This window comes from Canis aureus, chromosome 31 (assembly GCF_053574225.1).
Source record: "Canis aureus isolate CA01 chromosome 31, VMU_Caureus_v.1.0, whole genome shotgun sequence".
Taxonomy (NCBI): Eukaryota; Metazoa; Chordata; class Mammalia; order Carnivora; family Canidae; genus Canis; species Canis aureus.
This window is the reverse complement of record NC_135641.1, coordinates 41571263-41594090: the sequence shown is the minus strand read 5'-3', so window position 1 is coordinate 41594090 and position 22828 is coordinate 41571263. Positions and strand designations below refer to the sequence as shown.

Below are 22828 nucleotides of genomic sequence, written 5' to 3'. Positions count from 1 at the left end.
AGCATACCATGACAATCAGTGCTCCTAACAATGACCTCGGGGTATCAAGAAAGTGTTAACTTATATGTTTCATAAGACAAAAACACTTCCAATTTATTTTACAAACACAACTACGTCAAAGTTTTGAAAGCAAGCTCTTACATTTAAACAAGTACCTGTCATTCCCTTGAGACTATTTAATGAGATGATGCTTTAACCTGAAAGCCTAAAAAAGAAGTAAAATGGGATCCCTGGGAGGTGCAGCAGTTTAGCGCCTGCCTTTGGCCCAGGGCGCGATCCTGGAGACCCGGGATCGAATCCCACGTCGGGCTCCCGGTGCATGGAGCCTGCTTCTCCCTCTGCCTGTGTCTCTGCCTCTCTCTCTCTCTCTCTCTGTGACTATCATAAATAAATAAAAATTAAAAAAAAAAAAGAAGTAAAATACTTACATATTTAAGAAAGATGTCACCAATGCTTTTGCTCTCATCCCAATTAACAATAAGGTCTTCCAGATCATCCTGAAAGAGCACAAATTGAAACATTTAAGCTTGAACTTGGCAGTGCCTTAAACATTCTTCAATATTTTTGAAATATTCAAAGTAGCACCTTACATTACAAAGCATCTCAGTTTGATGTGCAAAACAATTAATATAACACATTCTTTCTCCTCAACAAGGAATTAGCTTCTTGACTAGCAGGAAAATATCCTTTGAAAAATAATTAAGAAAATATCAAGAGTATCAAGTCAGTAAGACTAAGCCTAACTTTCCAAATTGATATGACAGCTCAACATCTTTTCCTATTAACTATAAAGTTGATTGGCATTATTAATCATAGAAAACTACTTTCCATCTTGCTGCTAAAGCATCTTATTTAACATCAGCCATTTGAAACTATAATCTCTGACAGGTCAGAAAATTTTACTTAAAGGGTCAGATAGTAAATATTTTAAGCCTTGCAGGCCATATGGTGTCTGTTAGAAGTACTCTGTCCTTGTACTGTTGAAGCAGCCATAGACAAATCATAAACAACCAATGTGGCCATGTTTCAATAAAGCTTTCTTCACCAAAACAAGCAAAACACTTTACCAAAATCCAAAACTCACTGGATTTGGTCCATCAATCATAGTTTGGTAATTCCTGATCTATAAAACTCCTCTACTGTCATCCTAAAATATTAAATATTTATAAAAATGTAGAAGACATTTAAAAGCATAAGGTAATAAAACTCAAATCAGAGGATAAAATGAGATGCCAAGAAATGACATATTCCCTAGCTGAAATTCTAAGAGTGACTTTAAAGTAGAAATTAATCCAAAGCTCTTATAACCAAAAGTTCTCCAAGTGTCAACCACAGGCCCCCCAGGACATCTTTTTTTGTGGGATTCATGAGATTAAAACTATTTTCATTACAATACTAAAGCTCTACTTGACTTCCCACTTTAATTCTCTCACAAGTATACGATAGAGTTTCCTACAGGCTACATGACGAGTGATACTGCAACAGACTAAATTCAGAAGCCTGTATGATAAATAGTCTTCTCATAAGCCAGACAGGAAAAATGTCAGTGTCACTCTTCTCACTATTTCTGCTTTGGAAATTAGTTATTTTCTATAAAGATTATGTTATTTATGCTACTTATATAATGAGTTATTATAACTTTAAATTTATTGATATAATTTTTAAAGTAGACTGAATATATACACGTAAAAAGATGGGCTGTCACTTTAGCCAAAAATTAACTCAAAATGGATTACAGACCTAGCTATAGAGCTAAAACAATACAACTTTAAGAAGAAAACATAGAAGAAAATCTTTAAAACCTTAAGTTAGGCAAAATTTCTTAGATATGAAAGCAAAAGCACAGTACATAAAAGAAAAAAAATGGATAAACTGGACTTCATCAAAATTAAAAACTTTTGTACTTCAAAATAATAAAATATTATCTGCCCATACAAAGGAACAAAGTACTAACATGCAGCATCATACAAGAAATTCAAAAATATGCTACGTGTCAGACATAAGATACAATATACTATAGATTTGCATTTGTATGAAATGTCCAAAAAAGACAAATTTATAGAGACAGAAACTAGATTAGTTGCATCACTTAGTAGTCATTAACTCACTGAATAGTATATTTGAAATAGGTGAATTTAAGGACATATATAATGTACCTCAATAAAGCTGTTAAAAAATTTGAAGCATCTTGAAAAATATTTTTAAATTTTCCATTTTAATTTCAAATAGCTAATACTAATAGATAAAACCCATATTAACAAAAGTTCCTCAATAGTGTAAGAATTAAAAGGGATCCTGAGACCAAGTAGTTTAACCACTGTCCTATACTAACAGATTCAGAAAAGTTTTTAAAAGGGGAAAAAATTACTTCTGATAGCAGAAAAGTACTTTAACAGCCCAAAAATCAAGAAATAAGACTTAACAACCTAAAACAGCATTTTAAAGAAACAAAAGAAAGAAAAAGTTTATAAATAAGACTAACCTTGGGGCAATATGATGTAGTAGCTTCTGACACTAACTAGATAGTTTTAAATAATGCTTCTAGGGTTTGTTCTGTGTCCTTGGTTCAAGTTATTTAACCTCTACATGTCTCAAGTTCCTATTCTGAAAAATGAGGTATTATAATAATTCCTATCTCAGAGGATTAAATTAATTAAAAACTTGTTCAGTATTTAGAAGAATCCTGAGAGGTGCCTAGCTGGCTCACTCAGTGGAACATATGACTCCTCATCTCAGGATTATAAGTTCGAGCCCCACACTGGGTAGAGATTACTTAAATATAAAATCTTAAAAAAAAAAAAAAAAATCCTTAACAGATTGTTGTCCTGAGTAAGCTATTATTAACTGTATTTACCTATGTATTTAATATAAAGTACACAAAATATTCATAAAGCTGTAATACAAAAGAGAAAAAACTTACAGCTCTGGCAATATGATCTAGCGGCCTTTTTATAAATTGTAAAAAGCTGGGGTGCCTGGGTGGCTCAGTCAGTTAAGTGTCTGCCTTTGGCTTAGGTCATGTTCTTGGGGTCCTGAGATTGAGCCCACCTTGGGCTCCCTGCTCAGCAGGGAGTCTGCATGTACCTCTCCTCTGCTCCCACCTCCCACTCGTGTACATTCTCTCTCTCAAATAAATAAAATCTTTTTAAAAACAAAGTGTAAAAAACTTTAAAATGGCTGTATATATAAGAACATTGCTATCAGGAAGCAATATAATCTCTAGGCACTCTGAAACAGTCTATTTCTGGTGAACCTTGAATTCTTAATGTTTGTTGACTAAGCATTTCTGCCGCATTTCTGCCTTCATGAATGGTAACCTCAGAAACTATTTAACGAGATCAAGCCATTTGACTTAAATCACACAGCTGTGAACCACCATTCAAACTCAAGCAGTCTAACTCCAGATTCCATTATTCCACTTGATCGATACCACAGCTCCTCTCCATTAGAAATGGGGAATCAGATGGGCAGGTAAGCCCCCAAGAGCATTATTCATAGTGCCACCATTTCTTACTATGCTCCTGTGGACTCAATTTAGCACAGACCCTGGGATACATCTCCTTCTCTTTGTCCTTAACACATCAGGAATTCTCCATAGGATTCTCCCAAGTTTACCTCCTGGCCATAAGCAGAACTCTACAGTTCTAAGACATAAAGCAGAGCTCCCATAGCCTGTTAGAAAAGCAGAGAAAGTAAACAGATGGGACCAAGAGCTACTTCCTTCATTTCTTCCTTGTTAAGATTTCTTCTGTACTGCTATCTACTTTTATATAAGATGGATTTCTTTTTTACCTTGCTCATTGCACAATAAACCAAATTAGCAGATTTCCCAACATACACCTGTTCCTGAATCAAGCACAGAGTACCTTCACACTTCCACAAAATTAATAAAGGATAAACATACAAAGAAAAAGCACTCTATCCAATCCCTTTCTCTTTTGTTTCAACATAGTTCCATGCAAAAGTAGGCATTTGTACATCAAGAATGAATGTTGATAAATCCTGAAAAGCAAATATTCACATATAGGAAAAGAGAGATGTTGATAACAATCTCAAAAATTCTCATCCTAATCTAAATATCACCAGTGAATTCCCTTGCAATCAAATTAATAATGAGGTCAGGGGCCCCTGGGTGGCTCAGTTGGTCACATGTCTGCCTTCAGCTCAGGTCTCAAGGTCCTGGGACTGAGCCCCACATTGGGCTCCCTGCTCAGCAGGGAGTTTGTCTCACCCTCTTTCTGTCCCTCCCCCTACTCGTGCTCACACGCGCTCTCTCTCTATAACAAATAAATAAAATTTAAAGAAAAATGAAAAAGAGCCAAGAACTAAATAAGTAAATACAGACTTCCAGTCCTCATCTGGACATTTAAAAACAGCATGACCACCATTCAGCAAACATTTACTAACAGAAATCTAAGTGCCAGACACAATGGCTATAAACACAGTGGTAAAAACTAGTTTTACTCCTTCACAAAACTTCTGAACATTGGTTTACTTCACTTCTGAATTTAAATTATTAACGTGAATTGCTATTGTTATTTATTGAATGCTCATAGTGTCAAGTACTATGCTTAGTGTCTTCTGAATATGTAAAAAATAAAAATAAAAGTTCCACAGCCTCCAAGTCAGACTAACTATCCCATATTGCAGATAAGAAAACTGAAACATTGGGATCCCTGGGTGGCGCAGCAGTTTAGCACCTGCCTTTGGCCCAGGGCGCGATCCTGGAGACTCGGGATCGAATCCCACATCGGGCTCCCGGTGCATGGAGCCTGCTTCTCCCTCTGCCTGTGTCTCTGCCTCTCTCTCTCTCTCTCTCTCTCTCTGTGACTTTCATAAATAAATAAATAAAAATTAAAAAAAAAGAAAGAAAAAAAAGAAAACTGAAACACTTAACCACCTGACTTCATACCCATTTATGCCTTATTCCACAACCCAAACCTGTAACCACTGTGCAATACCATAAGATACATACACAGCAGTGCTTCCCAGGAATACTGTTAACAAGATATGAAAAACTGTACAAATTTAGGACACATTTATTCCTTTGCATATTAAGAGTATATCAAGAAGCAACATAAAACAACCTAAGTGTCCATCAATAGATGAATGGATAAAGAAAATTTGTATGTATAGAAAATGGATTATTATTAAAATATAAAAAAGAAAATCCTGGGGCACCTGGGTGGTTCAGTGCTCGAGCGTCTGCCTTCGGCTCAAGTCGTGATCCCAGGGTTCTGGGATCAATCCTGCATCAGACTCCTTGTGGAGAACCTGCTTTTCCCTCTGCCTATGTCTGCCTCTCCTCTCCCTGTGTCTCTCATGAATAAATAAATAAATTCTGGAAAGGAAAGAAGAAGGGAAGAAGGGAAGAAGGGAAGAAGGGAAGAAGGGAAGAAGGGAAGAAGGGAAGAAGGGAAGAAGGGAAGAAGGGAAGAAGGGAAGAAGGGAAGAAGGGAAGAAGGGAAGAAGGGAAGAAGGGAAGAAGGGAAGAAGGGAAGAAGGGAAGGGAAGGGAAGGGAAGGGAAGGGAAGGGAAGGGAAGGGAAGGGAAAGAAAGAAAATCCTGCCATCTGCAACAAAGATAAACCTTGAGGGCATTATATCAAGTGAACTAAGTCAGAAAAACAAACACTATACGATCTCACTTATGTGTAATCTAAAAAAACCCAAACTAAGTATAAGTAAAACCAAACTCATAGATTCAGAGAACTTATTAGTGGTTGACAGAGCCAGGGGGTGGGGAGTGGAGGTGGGGGTGGCAAGGCAAAATAGACAAAAGTGGTCAGAGGTACAAACTTCCGGTTATAAGTAAGACATGGGGATGTAACACACAGCATGGTAACTGTGCTTAACAATACTGTATTGCAGGTTTGGAAGTTGCTCAGAGAGTAGATCTTAAAAGTTCTCATCACAAAGAAAAAAAGAATTTGTAACTGTGTGTGGTGATGCTAACTAAATGTATTGTGGCGATCACAATATATACACATATTAAATCATTATCTCCTATGCTAAAATGAATACAATGTTACATCAACTGTATCTCAATTTTTAAAAAAAGCAAGCTAGCAATAGGGTTTAAAAGAATTGACTTTGAAGTTAGATAAACAGGTATTTAAATCCTGGATCCAGCATTTATAAGATGACTTGACTTTGGAAAAATTATTTAATTTCTGGGTGTAGCAGTTTCACATTTGTAAAATGTAGACAATAATACCAACTTCTTTTTTGGTATACTTCTTATACTGTCCAAATAGATGTGGCAATGCTTGATGGCCAGCTACATTTAAAAGAGAAAAAAACTACTATTAAAAAAAAAAGAAAATACAAAAAAAATTTTTTTTTAATTTGGGTGATGGGATTATGGGCATTTTCTATTCCTCTTTTCTTTACTACTGATTTTTACAAATGTTTGACATGTATTGGTTTCATGGTAAAAAGAGCACAGGCTTTGAAAATTTTTTAAAGATTTTCTTTATTTATTAGAGACAGGGAGAAAGTGTGAGCAATGGGGGGACGGGGAGTTAGGGAGGAGAGGAAGAAGCACAGAATCTCAAGCAGGCTGCTCTGAGCATGGAGCTTGACTCAATGTTTGATCTCACGACTGAGCATGACCACCAAGAGTCAGATGCTTAACCAAAGGAGCCACCCAGGCACCCCAGGTTCTGAAATTTTCAAATGTGTGACAAATCTGAAATCAGCTAAAAAACAACTTAATAGTTGAAATATTGGTAATCCAACTTTCTAGAAAAAGCTTAAAGAATTATGTTACACATGACAAACTAGAGTGACAATCACTTTCAAAGCTCCAGTGAATCGGAGAACATGATTCTTAATTGAAATTATGATCCTATACACATAATAGGTATAACATTTTATATTTGAAGAGTACTTGTACACCCAGACCAACTAAATGACACAAATTCAAGTTGATCCATAAGTTGGTGCTAGAACACCAAGATGAAAACCCACTTACCTTCCCACCCTACTTTTACACCTCTCAGTGTTTCTCACAAAGAAAAAATATATCAAGAATACTTTTCAAATATTTAGATTAAACCTACCTGGAAATAAGGATAAACTAGGCTGAAATTTTGTAGCTTTTTAAGAAAATAAAAATTCTTTCAGAGTTCCCTTGAGATCTAGAAATAACTAAAAGATGATTATGCATTTTGATAAGGTACAAAATACAAGTGATAAATTACATTTTTATAAACTTGTAGATCTTTCAATATTTTTATAATGTGCAATAAAATCAAAGTAACTTAATGTACTTGTATGAAAACATCCTATATGGGGATCCCTGGGTGGCTCAGCAGTTTGGCGCCTGCCTTCAGCCCAGGGCCTGATCCTGGAGACCCGGGATCAAGTCCCATGTTGGGCTCCCTGCATGGAGCCTGCTTCTCCCTCTGTCTCTCTCTCTTTCTCTCTCTCTCTGTGTCTCTCATGAATAAATAAATAAAATCTTTAAAAAAAAAAAATAAAGAAAAAGAAAACATCCTATAGTTCAGATTGATCTTTTTTTACTGGAATATGGACTAAACATTAATATGAGGTGTTCTGAGGAGAAAATTGACCAATTTTGCTCAAGCATCTTATAGGAAAATAAGAGAAAATAAAGCTTAACTACTTTTAAGAGTTCAGCTAAACCTGCCCCAACTCTGAGAGACTGATACTTATAAATCAGGGACCCTTCATCAAAGGAAAAAAAAAAAATCATTAAAATGAGAATAGGATTGTCTTATGTGGTTTTTATATTTATCTGACCAGAAATAGAGAAATGAACAAAATGGTTTCTAAGTCTCTTCCAGCTTCAAAGTTTATCGAACTGTCCAAAGCAAAACAAAACATACAGCCTGAGAGGAACAGTAAGAAAATTAGCACTAGTAACCACATGTCTCTATAGAAAAGACTTCATAAGGTTTAATTCCTTATTCTCAGGATTAATCAAAAATCAAAAAACAGGCAAACAAATCTTAATAAGGCATTGGCGCACAGGGACATAAATGATTCAAAGGAATAAACGAGGGAGTAAGTCTTAGGTATAAAACTCATTTAGCCAATCAACAGTACCTGAAAAAAATATAAACAATCCAAAAAGAATTACTACAACCTAACATAAACAAATTTACCTTTATCTTCATGTGCACATCAAAGATATCAGGGATACTACCAAAAATAGTCTTAATCTCTTCTGGTGCAAGGATAGGCCCACCACGTTGTCCTTCCTCTTCCAATGGTACTTGAAATAGCTAAAAGGTTAAAAAAAAAAAAAAAAAAAAAAAGACTAGTTTGGATAGATTGTGGGAAAGGGAAACAAAAGCGAAATATAGACAGTAATGAAAGGAAATGTTGATGGAAAAGAAAAAAAGGAAAAAAAATACTTCTCCCTAAATATGACTTTTTTCTTATAACATTTTCTATTTTATCCTATTTTATACATCTGCGTGTATATACATACTCTTCTGTTATGTTAGAATCTCATACAAGTTTATCACACAGTTCTACAATTCACTAAAATTATTAGAATACGAGAGTAATTTGTACTTTCAAGTTAATAAGAAGGCAATAAGCAATCAGCTATTTCCAAACATATACTTAAGTACAAACATTTTTTTAAAAAGACAAAATTATAGTGAGAAAGAAGAAATCAGTGCTTACAAGGAGTTGCAATAAGGAAAGGGTATGACTTATAAAGGAATAGGAAGTACCAGGAATTTTGGGGGGATGGAAATGATCTATATTCTGATTGTAATAGAGATTATATAAATTTTTGCATGTATTAAAATCCATAGTCAATTTCACTACATGATATTTTAAAACATAAAATTTTGGGGATGCTTGGGTGGCTTAGTGGTTGAGCATCTCTGCCTTCGGCTCAGGGTGCGATCCAAGGTTCCCGGGATCAAGTCCTGCAACAGGCTCCCGCGTGGGAAGCCCGCTCATGAATAAATAAATAAAATATTTTATAAACAAACAAATAAATAAACATTTTAACAGGCGATTTAAAGTAAAAATAATAACTTATTGTTGGGGTCTTAATATATGTTCAAGTAAAATGAATGCCAATAGTGCAAAGGGGAGAAGGAAATGAAGCAAAAAAGAAAAAGATAAAGATTAAATGAAAATACATTACAAATACTAAGGGACTACATGAAGATTATGAATTATTACTATTTTTAAGAACAATTCTTTATGTTTATTTACCCCCCCCAAAAAATGTATATATATCTCCTTCAAATTGGCATTGCCTCCATAATTTCCCTTCTTTAATACCTATTTCAAAGTGAACCAAATTATAGTTCTAAAATCCAAGTCGGATATCATCTTCCCCTTCCCATCAAAATTCTGTTAGGATGACCTAACACACTATATACAAAGGCCTTCTCTGGTTTGACATAGGCATCCTTATCTCAAATCTCATTAAAACCACTCCCCACCCCTACTCTAGACCCCTTAACCCACCCTAAACGCTAAAGCCCCTAGACTAGTCATAAAACCCTCAATGATATACATCTTCAATTGTCTGTACTGTTTGCAGAATCTCAAATACACTTCCTACCCATATTCTTTCCATGTACTAATCATACTCATACTTTAAAACTCACTTCAGGGGTACCTTTGTAGCTCAGTCAATTAAGCACTCAACTTTTGGTTTTGGCTCATGTCATGGTCTCAGGTCCTGAGACTGAGCTCTGAGTCTGACTGAAATTCTCTCCCTCTCCTTCTGCCTCTGTCCCTCCCATATGCACACTATCTTTCTCTATATATAAATAAATAAATCTTTAAATAAAATTCACATCAATTTTTATCTTCTTTATGGTACTTTTTCCAATGTTCAACCCATTGAAGCTTCTAGCCCAACACCTTCCCTAAGCTGGAAGAGTAACATTCTCACCCCACAAATCTCCAAATACCTTAACTAAACCTCCTTTATGATGCTTATAACCTTCCACTTGGTATTATAATTAGGTATGTATGTTTTATCTCCTCTTTCAGTCTAAGTTCCTTTAAAATAGGAATCCTCTTTAACATCTGGCACAATAATTTCTGTTAGCAGGCACCCAAGTATTACACAAAATAAAGAAGCTTCCGGATATTCATTAATTTGGGGGCTGAATTAAAATTAAGTTATTCCAAATCTAATTCCAAAAAAAAGGGGGGGGAACATCACCTAAAATAAAGTCTGAAGAGAACATTATTATGAATTTAGACCACAATCTTTTACAGAAAATCTTAGGTGGGTTTGTAGTAAGCATATTGGTACAAAACTATGTACAGTCTAATCATTCTAAAGGCTTTTTTAAAATGCATTTTAAAAGGCATTTTAGTGAATTTATTGATATGCAAATTAGAATTCTGAAACTCCAGTGCATTTACCATGGCCTGAAAGGATTTAGATTTCTGGGTAATAAATGCTACCAAAGTACATGAACAATATATGCCAAGGGGATTTTCTGCTACTCAACTACATTTTGGCTGACTATAAAAACTTGAACAAGAAACTCATCTAGAATGATTTCCCTTGAGGAAGAAGAGTAAAGCTGACTTAAAACAGTGAAGTTTAATACAGCAGAGGGCCTCATAAACCCTTGACTACTGCTAAACAAATTAACTGTGAAGAATAACCTCTCCATGAATACCAAAAAAAGAAGCCTTTCCATTTCTTATCCATGAATTTTATCAATGGCACAAGCCAACTAAAGCCTATTATATTGAACCCTAATGAGTTATATGAAGAATTCAAATAGAGGTCAGGTAAAAATTAACCCCAATCAGAAACTCCCTATTATTTTTCTATTCAAAGACAAGCTTGATGGTATCAACTTTATTTTCCTGACAATCTCCTTCATTACCTAAAACAAATCTATTCCCTCTTTCTGCAGATGCCAAAATAATGACCTATTATTGTCTTTCAGAACCTTGAATTTCAGTTTATTCTTCATATCTTCTTCAATTTCATCCTATAAGGATCCACTAGAATTGTTTTTCTTCAGCAATAACTTCACAGTACATTTTAATGATCAGTAATGAGTTAACATTTATGACTAACCACTGCATGCTTTAAGAAACTTGACACATGATTACTAAAAAAATTACATCCATATTGTTATGCTTCATTGCTATTGTTTTTCACATACATACAGGTACTAAATAAAACAAGTTACCTACCTTATCTATGTATATAAATTCAGTGTTGTAACAGGGAACCTCCAAAGTTCTGAATCAAATAAAACCTAGTCCCCTCAGAGATCATCTACTGAGGATCCTTCTCTTTTTAGTCACTATAAAAAATGATACTATTTCTGTATGAATATAAGCTACTCTATTCATCGTATGGTACTTCCCCAATAAAAGTTTTCTGTTAGTTATGTATTTTCATTTTTAATACCTAAGTTCCAATTCTGTGCTTACATAATTTTTTTAGAAGATTTTATTTATTTGAGAGAAAAAGAAAGAGAGAGAGGGGGAAAGCATGTGCCCATGAGTGGGGGTGGGGGTGCAGAGGGAGAAGGAGAAGCAGACTTATGGCTGAGCAGGGAGCCCAACATAGGGCTTGATCTCTGGACCCTGAATCATGACCAGAGCTGAAGGCAGACACTTAACCGACTGAGCCACCGAATGACATAGGTGCCTCTATGTAATTTTCTTGTAAGAAACAGTATCTCTTAGACTTTTTTTTAGTTGAAATACTGGAATAGGGATCATTTTACAACCAAACTCTTACCTGAATAATTGTGGCCAATATATTTACATAATTACTTTCAGTCTGATAAAGCTCTTTTGCAACTTGCCACCTGGCTGACTGCTTCGAAGGAACTGGAGTGGAATTTTTAGAAGACTTAGTACAAGACTTTGGGGTTTCTAAAAGGTAAAAAAGAGGAAAGATTTAATGAAAACCAAATAAAAGTATGAGACATTATGTAGACTTAACAAAAAAAGGAGAAGGATACCCACTCTTAGAAATGCACCATTTAGATTTTCATTAAAGTAAAATTTCCTCATAAGGATATGGCCAGAAAAACAAAAAAAAAAAATGGTCAAAAGTATCAATGACTCCAAGTTGACAGACATTATACTAAATAACTGGCCTATACGCTTCAAAAAAAGTCAAGGTCATTAAAAACAAAGAAAGTTCAGGAACTATCCCAGATTAGAAGAGACTGGAGAGAACATATGAGCCTAGAATGGACCCTGAACCAGAAAAAAAGAACTTTTTTTCTTTTCCTAAAAAGAGTATTAGTTAAACTGATAAAAATTAGCAGTCATACTATTAATGTCAATTTCCTAATTCTAACACACCTGTACTGTATGTAGTGGTGCAAGAAATGTCCCTCTATTTGGGGAAATACACACTTAAGTATTTAGAAGTACATGAGACCTGCAACTTAGTCTCAACAGTGCAGATATAAACAATCCATGTGTGTACAGAAAGAGACCATGAATGAATGAATGCTAAAGGAATCCTGGCAGGATATTTCCACTTGGGAATTCTGAGTAGAGTACTAGAATCTCTATACTACTTTTGTAGCTTACTGCAATTGGAAATTATATCAAAATAAAGAGCTCAAATAGTAAAAATGAAAAACTATATGAAAATATTTAGTTAAAGGATAAAAAGGTTATGATTACATTGTAACAAAACTTGTTAGGAAGACACCTTCCTCAACAAAATCCAACAACATCAACTGCAAATTGTTAGTTCTTAACATAAAAGAACATAAAACATCCAGTTCAATACAAGTGGAAGGACATATTAGCATACTTTATATGCAGTTTTTAAAAATGAAATCTCATAAAAACTTAAAATACACTTTCTTACTATCAATATGGTTCAAGTACTTTAACATTAGTACAAAATCTCACAATAAGTTCTTAAATAGGAAAACAAATTATAACATACAATAGAATGACATGAAAAAAATAACATGCAGTCCCAGTGTATCTGTTTTACTCAATAACAACTTTAAACATTATTAAAACAATGATGTGTACTACGGAGCTTTGAATGCTTTTTAAAGCTAACACATCAAAGATTTTCCAACCTGCCATCCATTATGTCAGACTACTCTCCAGACCCAAGAGCTTCTGCCATTACATATCTCAAGAGGAAAAATCTGACATACACTGGCCCAATTTAATTATTATGTATAGGCAGTGATCTACACACTGGGGATTCGACACAGAACACCTAATATATTAGTATAGTATCATCCCCATTTTCTTCAGTGACTCATTTTCTTCTCTTGTCTCCTAAACTGCATATTCAAGCTTCATTCCTTTATGATAAAAACTTTTAGCATCTCATGCCCAGTATGTCCACAATTATGGAACCAGTAAATTCTCAGACCCATGTATCAAATCATAATCCTCCACTCAAGTACCAACCTCAATTTTTCCAGATACCTACTAGACATCTGTACTTCAGTTTAACCTGGATATTCTCTAAAACTGCACTGTCTTCCTCTAAAATACAGACTTCGATTTTTGCAGACATGGTAACATGTCTTCTATTTTAATCTCTTATTCCCTTCCTGTCACTCTATTCCATCAGTCTCTCCACAATCCTTCTTACTCTATTAGCAATCCTGGTTCAGGGCTTTATCACCTTGTGGCCCAAGCCACTGTGGATTACTTCATGGTCTGGGCATCTCTAACTTGTCTTTCTTTTAATCATCCATTTAATCATCTTCAGAATAATCCACTAAAAATTACCTACTCAACCAATTACTCCACTGCTCAATAGTTTCTAAAATTCCTTGTTGATGACAATATGCAGTTTAGACATACCAGTCTGATTTCAAAGTCCTCTAATATCAGGCCACAATTAACTTTTCAATTTAACTATTACTCTCCCATACTCTAGGCAAACTCACCTATTCACTATTCCCTAAAATCTGAATTTGTATACTATTATTTGTATTCTTGCCCCTCTCATTTCTCAACTCCACTTCAGTTTTCTGGGCCTATTATAAATTGACACTCAACTCCTTCCATGAGTATTTAGGGAGTATCTACTCTGTACTAGGAACTGAGAACAAAGCAAAGGATTAGACAAGGTTTTTGTTCTCTTAAAGATTACACTCTGGTGAAGCAAATAAAAAATATTAATTTCTAACAGTGATAACTACTACTGAAGACAACCACCAGGTTAATGGATTAGTGAGAAGTACTGGAACAGGGACTTAACTTTGCAGAAACCCAGGAAGATTTCTTTTAAGGCAAAGAGGTAAAGTATAAAGTTCCTGAGGTATGAATGTAGAGGAAATATCCAAAGAATAACAAAGATAAGTGTGACTGAAGCTTCAAGTATTATAGAAGAGCACATCACCATAGAAGTTTGGAGGTAGGTGAGAAAGGATCACATAGGAACTCAAAAGCTACGGTAATGGAAAGCCACTGAATGACTTCAAGCACAGGAGGGCATGAGCTAATTTATATGTATTTTAGAGACCTAAGTGCTGCATGTAGAAAGGCAAAAATGGGGGCAGCTGGCTGACTCAGTTGGAGGAGCATATAGCAGCTGTTCATGCATTAAATGCTGCGGACTACATAAAACCTGTCCATCTTGGATGCATGGGTGGCTCAGTCTATTAAGTGTCTTCCTTTAGCTCAGGTCATGATCTCACGGCCCTAGATCAAGCCTCAGGTCAGGCTCCCTGCTCAGAAGAGAGTGCTTCTCTCTCTCTTTCCCTCTGCTACTCCCCCTGCTCATACTCTCTTCTCTCAAATAAAATCTTAAAAAAAAAAAAAAAAAAAGTCATCTCAGCAAGAGCAATTTCATGCAGCAGGGACTAAGGTTCAATTGGAATGGGTTGAGAAGACAATGAAAACCAAGGAACTGACACAACAGATCACTGTTAATTCTTTGAGGAATACTCATGCAAAAGGAAAGAAAGAAATGGAGTAGAAAATAGAGAGTGTCAGGAGGTCAAGGGGACGTTTTGACTGTTTCTTAAAACTAAAAAACAAGACATATTTGTGTGTAGATCATAAAACAAAAGTAGAGGGAAAAATTGATGATCAAGAGAGAAGAGTTAGTTGCAGGGCCTCCCTATATCATTTGAGAACTTAGCTCAGCCTCTGCTGATTTCATCATACCTATTCTCTCCACAATTCATGCGACACTCTAATCTTGTTTTGCTGGTGTTAAGAATTTGTTCTTTGAATAGCTCTATCGTTTTCTAGAGTGATATACAAATAAAATATAGAAAGCACTTAGCATATAGTAAACAATCATTAAATGGAAGCATTTTTATGTGCCTTTTCTCCTCAGCTGGAACAAAAGTATAATAAAAGGTAGAACCTTTCATATTAACTATAGTAGTGATTTATCTATATTCTAACAATTATTGCATTCCACTAAATTTTAATGATCAATTTTTTTTAATGTGAATTACCTCCATAGTTAATGCTAGACTCTGGTGTGTTGGAGATATCTAGAAGTGATCCTATAGAAAGGGAATGTTCAGCTGATGGGCGCTTACGGGGAGGAAAAGGTGACATGTCGGTCTCTCTGGAAAGCTGAGCCAGTGTCTCTTTTAAACGACGTCTTTTGCGATTGCTGTTTGGGGTATTTAGAGAAAGCAGTGACACTGATTTCTTGAGCTCAGGAGTATTAGCCTGCAATCAAAAGCACAAAAGCTCAATTTTACTTCCTTGGTTCTACACTGAGACAGGAACAGAAGAAAACTATATTTACAAGTCTGACAAAAATCTGGATTTTGCACAATGATTTTACAACTATACACTCTGCCAGGAAATTCAGAAGATTCATAAAACATAATAGACAAGGGACTACTGTAATTGCCTAATCCCAAGCACCTCATTCTGTTTCTTCTCAGCTCTATCACCATTACATATTCATCTGTAAGCTTCTTTACTGTCTAGTCCCCTGTTAGGCCATTAACTCTGGAGAGCAGGGACCATTCACAGTTCGTTCACTGTATCCTTAGCATTTAGCACAGTGCCTGGACAGATTGCTCTCCAGTATTTGCCAAGTAATACTTGACTTTAAAAGCTCTCTGCTAGAATTTAAAGCAGTTTTTAAACTTTATGGTCAAGAATTCTACACTGAGAACAAGAGTCAGAAGACAAGACAATATAGAACCTATCTAGATTTCATAGTAATACAATAAATCTGTACCTCAATCTTCAATATTTCGTTCAAATTAAATCTCCCACTAAAGAAAATCTTCCCTTAAAGCCTACTTCTATACCTTTATGCCACATTTTTGTAAATGATACACTCTTCCCCAATCTAGCGTGACAGGTGCATCCTTCCTTGCCTACAATCTACTACTAGAGTTATTTTTCCAATGACATCTCTCTCCTTAATATACTTCAATGGTTCCCAATACTACCCAAATTCCTTAACATTTTAAAAACTACTGGATTCTACCTAAATTGTAAGCTTTATTTGTTGGACTTCTTTCCCACACTCCTTTCAAGACCCATACTGAACCACTTGCTATTTCAAGGTACTTTCAATCTTCACATCATCTCCCACCTGCTGTCTAACTTGAATGTCCTTGCAAGATTAGCCTAATCAGTTGGTTCAACATGTGTTTGCTCTTTTCAGTCCTGCCTGAGTCTCTCAGAGTGAGGTTAGTTAAAATAATAACTCAACTATAGCACATATTCAGCACTGTAACTGTTTGTATATCTATCTTTCCCTTAAGGTTCTAAGTTTCTAAAGATAGGAATGTTATTGTTCATAATGGTATCACTAAGAAGTAGCACAAAATGACATATGGTAGATTAAAATAATTCTACTGCACTGAATAGAGTTTTGCTTAAATCTACACAAACTTCTTCAATATCTAATTGTTCAATTATTCACAAACTCTTAGACATGCCAATTATATAATATTCTTTTCAGATAGAAGTGTTATCTTTATACAATCAAAATCACAGAATGACTAAGGGACAAAAATACATACCTTTTCATATAAATACATAGTTTCTCCAGCTCGAGCATCCATTTGAATGCTTCCCCAGAACCACTAGGTGAGAGAAGAAAAACTTTTTAATTAAGAATTTATCTTATCAGGGGCACCTGTGTGGCTCAGCTGGTTAAGCATCTGCCTTCGGCTCAGGTCATGATCTCAGGGTCCTGGGATGGAGCCCCATGTCAGGCTTCCTGCTCAGTGGGGAGTCTGCTTCTCCCTCTGCCTCTCCCCTGCTCATGCTCTCTCTCTCTTTCTTTCTTTCTTTCTCTCTCTCAAATAAATAAATAAAATCTCAAAAAAAAAAGAATCTATCTTATCAGAGAAGCCATTAGTAATATTTTTAAAAACCCAATCTTGGGGCTCCTAGCTGACTCAGTCAGTCATGAGTGAAACTCATGATTTTGAGTTGAAACTCAGCATGAAACGCTTAATTTTGGTATAGTGAGTTCAAGCCCCACACTGAGTGTGAAGCCTACTTAAAATAAAAAAATAAAATAAAAATAAAACTCTAAAACAAAAGCCAATCTTATTCTAGAATTACTTGCCTCCTGTTTGACAACATAAAGTTTCTTTGAAGGTTCAAATGGAAGTTCTTTTACTATATTCTCTTCAACTACAAGGTGAGTGCATCTTTCATCTCCAACAGGTAAACAGTTACCTCCTAAAAGAAATGCACACAAGCATAAGTCAAACTATTTATCTCCAAACCTGAATTTTTAAAGAGGTAGATTCACCAGGAGGTAATTAACCAAGAGTGGGGAAAAAAAATATGAACTTTTTAAATTATAGTAAATTCTACCTTGCATTTTAGTCATTTCCTCCATATTCGTTTTTTCTTCATCTGAAAATCCCAAGAAACTTAAAATGCAATCTTGAAATGGAGGTACTTTAAATTCATTTTTAAAGTCATCAACTGATGCAGAGAAATCCCTAAAAATAAAATATACTCTTCTAAAACCAGCTTAACTTAAATTCAGAAAGTATATCAATTTATACATCTATAATAATTCTGTAAGTTTTAGTATAATCTATTTATTGAAAATATTTTACGTGTGGTCCTGAAATGTTCACAAAAACATCAGTTAAAAAAAAAAAATTGGATGTGTCCTCAGTCATCCGGGAGTAAATTCTGATAAAATTTGATCACAAGTAGTCTTTAAAAGATTCAAATCCTTGCTCTGGACGTGAAATTTTCTATCTATTCCAGGGGTTCTACAGCTTTATGAAATATTAAGTAATGATGCAGTAGAATAGCAACGAATTATGAGGTTGGAAAGCTTAACAAGGTATTGAGTTGCAATCACCACTTAGAATGTAACCAGACAGAGTGAAAAAAATATAACACAACCCATATATCCAGATTCATTAAGCTATTACCTAAGAGTTTTAGAATGTTAATGATAATCAAAATTATCCCACAAGGTAAAGTCTGAAGATAACCACATATGTCTTTCAATTTTTTATGTTTTTATAACTTTGTTCCTCCTAGACTTTATTCATTAGGCTACCCAAAGACTGAATTCATTCTGTCTATACTCTTTATGAATTTAGGGTTTTGGGCACATGAGTTTACCTTCATAACATTTAATTCAAATCATGAACTACTGATTTTCTAAACACTTACTGTTCATTCCGCCTTTCCCAGGCTTTGTAAATCCACTCTGACTTCATAATTGGAGTGCCCAGGCTCACAGCAATCTAAAAACATAAAAGTTAATCACAATAAATTTGCACCTTAAATAACTGCATTCATGGAATTTCTAAACAATTTTATACATATTTTTTGAAGTTTTAAATCATTATTCATCTGCTTTATGACAAAATAAAGAAACATTAACAGAAAAACTGTCTTTCAATCATACAAGTTAGGTTAAAATAATTTAGAACAAGTTCCATGATATCCAAATCATTTCCTTATTTTAAATAAATACAACTCTGAAGTTAAAAGTTCATCTTTATTTTACTATACTTCTATTTCTCTTTTCTCCGTGTTTACTCCTTTAGAAGTACTGACCCCCAAGATAGGAATACAGAACAAAATACCTGATTAAGTCACAAGAAACTAAGATATGAATTGAAAAGTATACCTCTCAGGAATTCAACATTCCCCCAAATTACCATTTTTTACATAAATACTCTGATGGAGGGTGGGAACAAGGTGATAAGCTCTTCCTACGATATTCAAGAGCAATCTTAAACTAAGATTTTAATTCTAATAAAAGTAGTTTTTCCTGCTCTTTCATAGTTCTCACTAGTTAAACCTTAGAGCCATTTTATAAGAAGATAGCTCAGTTCTTAAGACCATTTAGGCAAGAGTGAAATAACTGCACACTTCCCAATCCCCTTATTCACCAACACTTAATAGTAACCTTTGCTGATATTAATTATCTGCCTGAAACGTTACCCATCTACCAACCTCCACAATCCTACTCATTCGCAAATCCTACTTATTTCAAGACCTAACTCAGGTTTCATTGCTTCCTTAAAACCTAAAAGACCACACTCCTAGGATTTAAAATTTTTACTAAATGTACTTAGCAAAAATTGAATTTCTGATTCTCAGTAAACTCTGAGAGAAATAGTATGAAAGTGCTGTTATTAAATCTATCCCCCCCCAAAAAATGCTATAGTGAAATACTCAAATTTACATACCCTGAATTTTTCTCCTTGTGTACAATTTGCCACCAAATGTGTAACTTTTGAATTAAAGTCTTTTCGAATAACTCCACCCATGTGATGAACCAATGTCACCAATCTGACCTCAAAAGAAAAATTAGGCAACATTAACTTTATAATTAACTTGAACAAAATTTTAAATTATGTTTAGAAGTCATTTAGCATCTACTGAATAATTTTTATTTATAAGGTACATACAATAATTTTTATTAAGATATGAATTTTATGTCAAAAAAAATTAAAGATTCATTTGCCTTATTGGCACAGGCAAAATTATGCATAGAGATAAGGTAGTAGAGATGACTGCACAAAACTTAATGAAATTAAACTGGCTTTCATACATCCAAAAAGATTGTTTTTTAACACTAGGTTATATCACACCTAGATTCTTCCCACAAATTACAGTAATACCCTAATAGCTCCAACACAAAAAATTTTATGAATCAAAAAAGTTTCTATGAATTCTCTAGGGCAATGAATATACATTAAGGCTGGACTTGTATAACCAAAAATTGTAATGTGTTAACAAAAACTTCAAATAATATGCTCAGTGGTACTTAGCACAAAGACAATTTAAGCAGATCAGATAGTAATAAGGTCTTTCTATTAATTCATATGCCTGCCATCCTAAACTAAATGTTTCTTTAAAATGCTCTTCAGAATGTTTCTTCATAAAATTTAAAATAGCACATTCATAAATTCTCCTTCAATATGTTTTAAATAAAACCATGATATAATTAACCAAACAAAATATCAATTTAAATTTATTTGGCTGGAAAAAAATTATTCCTTGAATAGAAGGTTTTAAAATACTTACTAGTTCTTCTTTTTTTCTAAATCCAGTAAAGCATAGTACTAGATTCATCATGCTCGTACAATAGAGTGGGCGACATGAAAAAGGCAAAGGCTGAAGGATATAACAATTTTAAATCTGTGAGCTTTCTTTAGAGAATAGAACACATATTTCTCAAGCTAAGACGTACTTCCCCCTCTTGCCAATCAACTTTGTTAATCCAAGATTTCTTGTGTTTTTCAAGATACAACACAGATTATACATGCAAATTTCTGTTCACAAAGATCACATGTGCAGGTATATGAATTAGAAGCGTGTGTCTAGATTATGGCCAAACTTTTTAAAATGCAGAAATGTAAAATTACATCTTGAAATATGAAGAGATGGTCTACACAATTCAAAAATCAAATGTTGCTTATACCAGATGTATGACAGCTACAGGATTCAAGTGACAAGCAATAAGATCTCAAGAAATTAATACTGCTCAAAGAGAACGGGAATATTTTTACATTTCACTGAAAATACATTGACTACTAGAATACAGTGCACATGTGACCTTTGTGAACAGAAATTTGCATGTATAATCTGTGTTTACTTGTAACTTTCTGGTAATATACTGCTTATATCTGTGGATTCAAGTTTCTGAAGTGAATACCAATAAAAAAAAAAGCTTAAAAAAATAGCAAAAAACATATTACAAAGTTTACAATACAAAAACCCCTCATAATTCCCAATTGATATTTGGCACACATAATCTAAACACACCTTACTACTGGCAATTTAAACATATTTATACACAAACTTTCAGTTCTAAAATATACTTTGACACAAAGTTTTACCTACTAGGAAAATTTCAGACTCTATACAGTATTGTAAATGTTTCCAAATTAAAGTTACAACAGTTTGAAATATTTTATAATGAACACTATGTAAATTACACATATACTTGAACCAAATATGATTCCAATTTTTGAGCTATAAAAATGGAAACAGTAATAATTTAACCAAGGGAGATATATACATAATGGAAAAAGAATGGTTAAAAAATATGTTTAAACCATGAAGTAACAAATAAAAATGGAAATGTATATACATTCTATGGAAGAAAATAAGTTTATATACGTGTATACATTGCTGGAACCCAAGTTTTAAGAAATTCTCTCCCCCAGAAGGTATTAAGACATATATGTGCATATATACACACAAATATATGATTGTCATTATTTTAAACGTCTTAAGATTTTTAGTCCTATGAGTTACAATAGAAAGATTTTAAAAACTATCTTAGAATAACAATTACTAACCTTATTCTAACTATTACATACTCCTAACAATTAACAGGATTTTTCTGGTAAAGAATTTTCACAAAATTCATTAATAAAAATTTAACCTTGAAAGTCATAATAAATGTATATTTTCTTACCTCTCCTTTTTGGGCACAGTTTAAGATAACTGGTGGTCCAACAATTCTATGATCCATCTTGTGTAACTCATTAAAAACAGAATCCTGGAAGTCCGTGACTATGAACACATTTTCAAATTCTGGAGAATCCAAGCCTTCAAATTCTTCTAGTGATTCCATCTTTACAAAGGGCACTTTAATTTCCTTGATTTTTTTCAGGTGGTATGAGAAATAAAAATTTATAATTACAAAATTAATTTATATAACTCTAAACCTAAAATCAATTCACTATCAATATTTTTATTTTTAGATGTGTAGTAAACTTGTAAATCACACAATGAGCATTATACTTAATAGCAAACAGCCTTATTTACTTATTTGTATTTTTATAGATACATATATCCATCCATATTGATATTAAATTCTGAATATTAATATTATAAATTTTTAACATGACTTAAGTCATTATAAATCTAATACACATATAAAATTTAAATGATTTTTATATGTACATATTTTGATAGTAGGATGCATTAGAAAGATATCCAGTATTATTTTTTTTAAAGATTTATTTATTCACAAGACACACAGAGAGAGGGGCAGAGACACAGGCAGAGGGAGAAGGAGGCTCCCTGCAGGGAGCCCAATGAAGTACTGGACCCCAGGACTCTGGGGTCACGCCCTGAGCCAAAGGCAGAGGCTCAAACACTGGGCTAGCCAGGCATCCCTCCACTATTACTTTTTATTCTAAGAAAATGATGCCATACTTAACAGTTCTTTGTTCATAAATCATCTTCAGAATGATTAACAGAAATAGAAAAAATACTATGCCACTTAGTATCTACAAAAAGGGTATAGGTTAACTTAACCATTTCAGTATATATGAGGGAAATAAGAGATATGAAATAAGCAGGCAGTTGCTGTGTGACAAAATGTAGGATATAAAAGGCTTTATGTTTAATATTTTATAATGTACATCTAAGATAAAAAATAAAGATATTAAGGT

At 34.0% G+C, this 22828-nt stretch overlaps 1 protein-coding gene across 8 annotated transcripts in view; it reads right to left on the bottom strand.

Annotated features, from left to right (window-relative positions):
- The window catches only part of ECT2 (epithelial cell transforming 2), a 62639-nt gene that overhangs the window by 33821 nt on the left and 5990 nt on the right, over positions 1–22828 (bottom strand). For 5 of the 8 annotated variants that reach the window (XM_077880360.1, XM_077880353.1, XM_077880357.1 and 2 more), the window contains 11 exons: positions 21844–22026; positions 20445–20534; positions 19604–19711; positions 18576–18649; positions 17751–17881; positions 17497–17612; positions 16943–17005; positions 15401–15623; positions 11728–11864; positions 8132–8251; positions 429–497 (listed from right to left, as the gene is read on the bottom strand). In XM_077880360.1, the coding sequence (XP_077736486.1) occupies positions 429–497; positions 8132–8251; positions 11728–11864; positions 15401–15623; positions 16943–17005; positions 17497–17612; positions 17751–17881; positions 18576–18649; positions 19604–19711; positions 20445–20534; positions 21844–22026 (1314 nt within the window). The remainder of the gene's footprint in view (positions 1–428; positions 498–8131; positions 8252–11727; positions 11865–15400; positions 15624–16942; positions 17006–17496; positions 17613–17750; positions 17882–18575; positions 18650–19603; positions 19712–20444; positions 20535–21843; positions 22027–22828) is intronic. The other 3 variants (XM_077880354.1, XM_077880359.1, XM_077880356.1) reach the window with 2 other exon arrangements.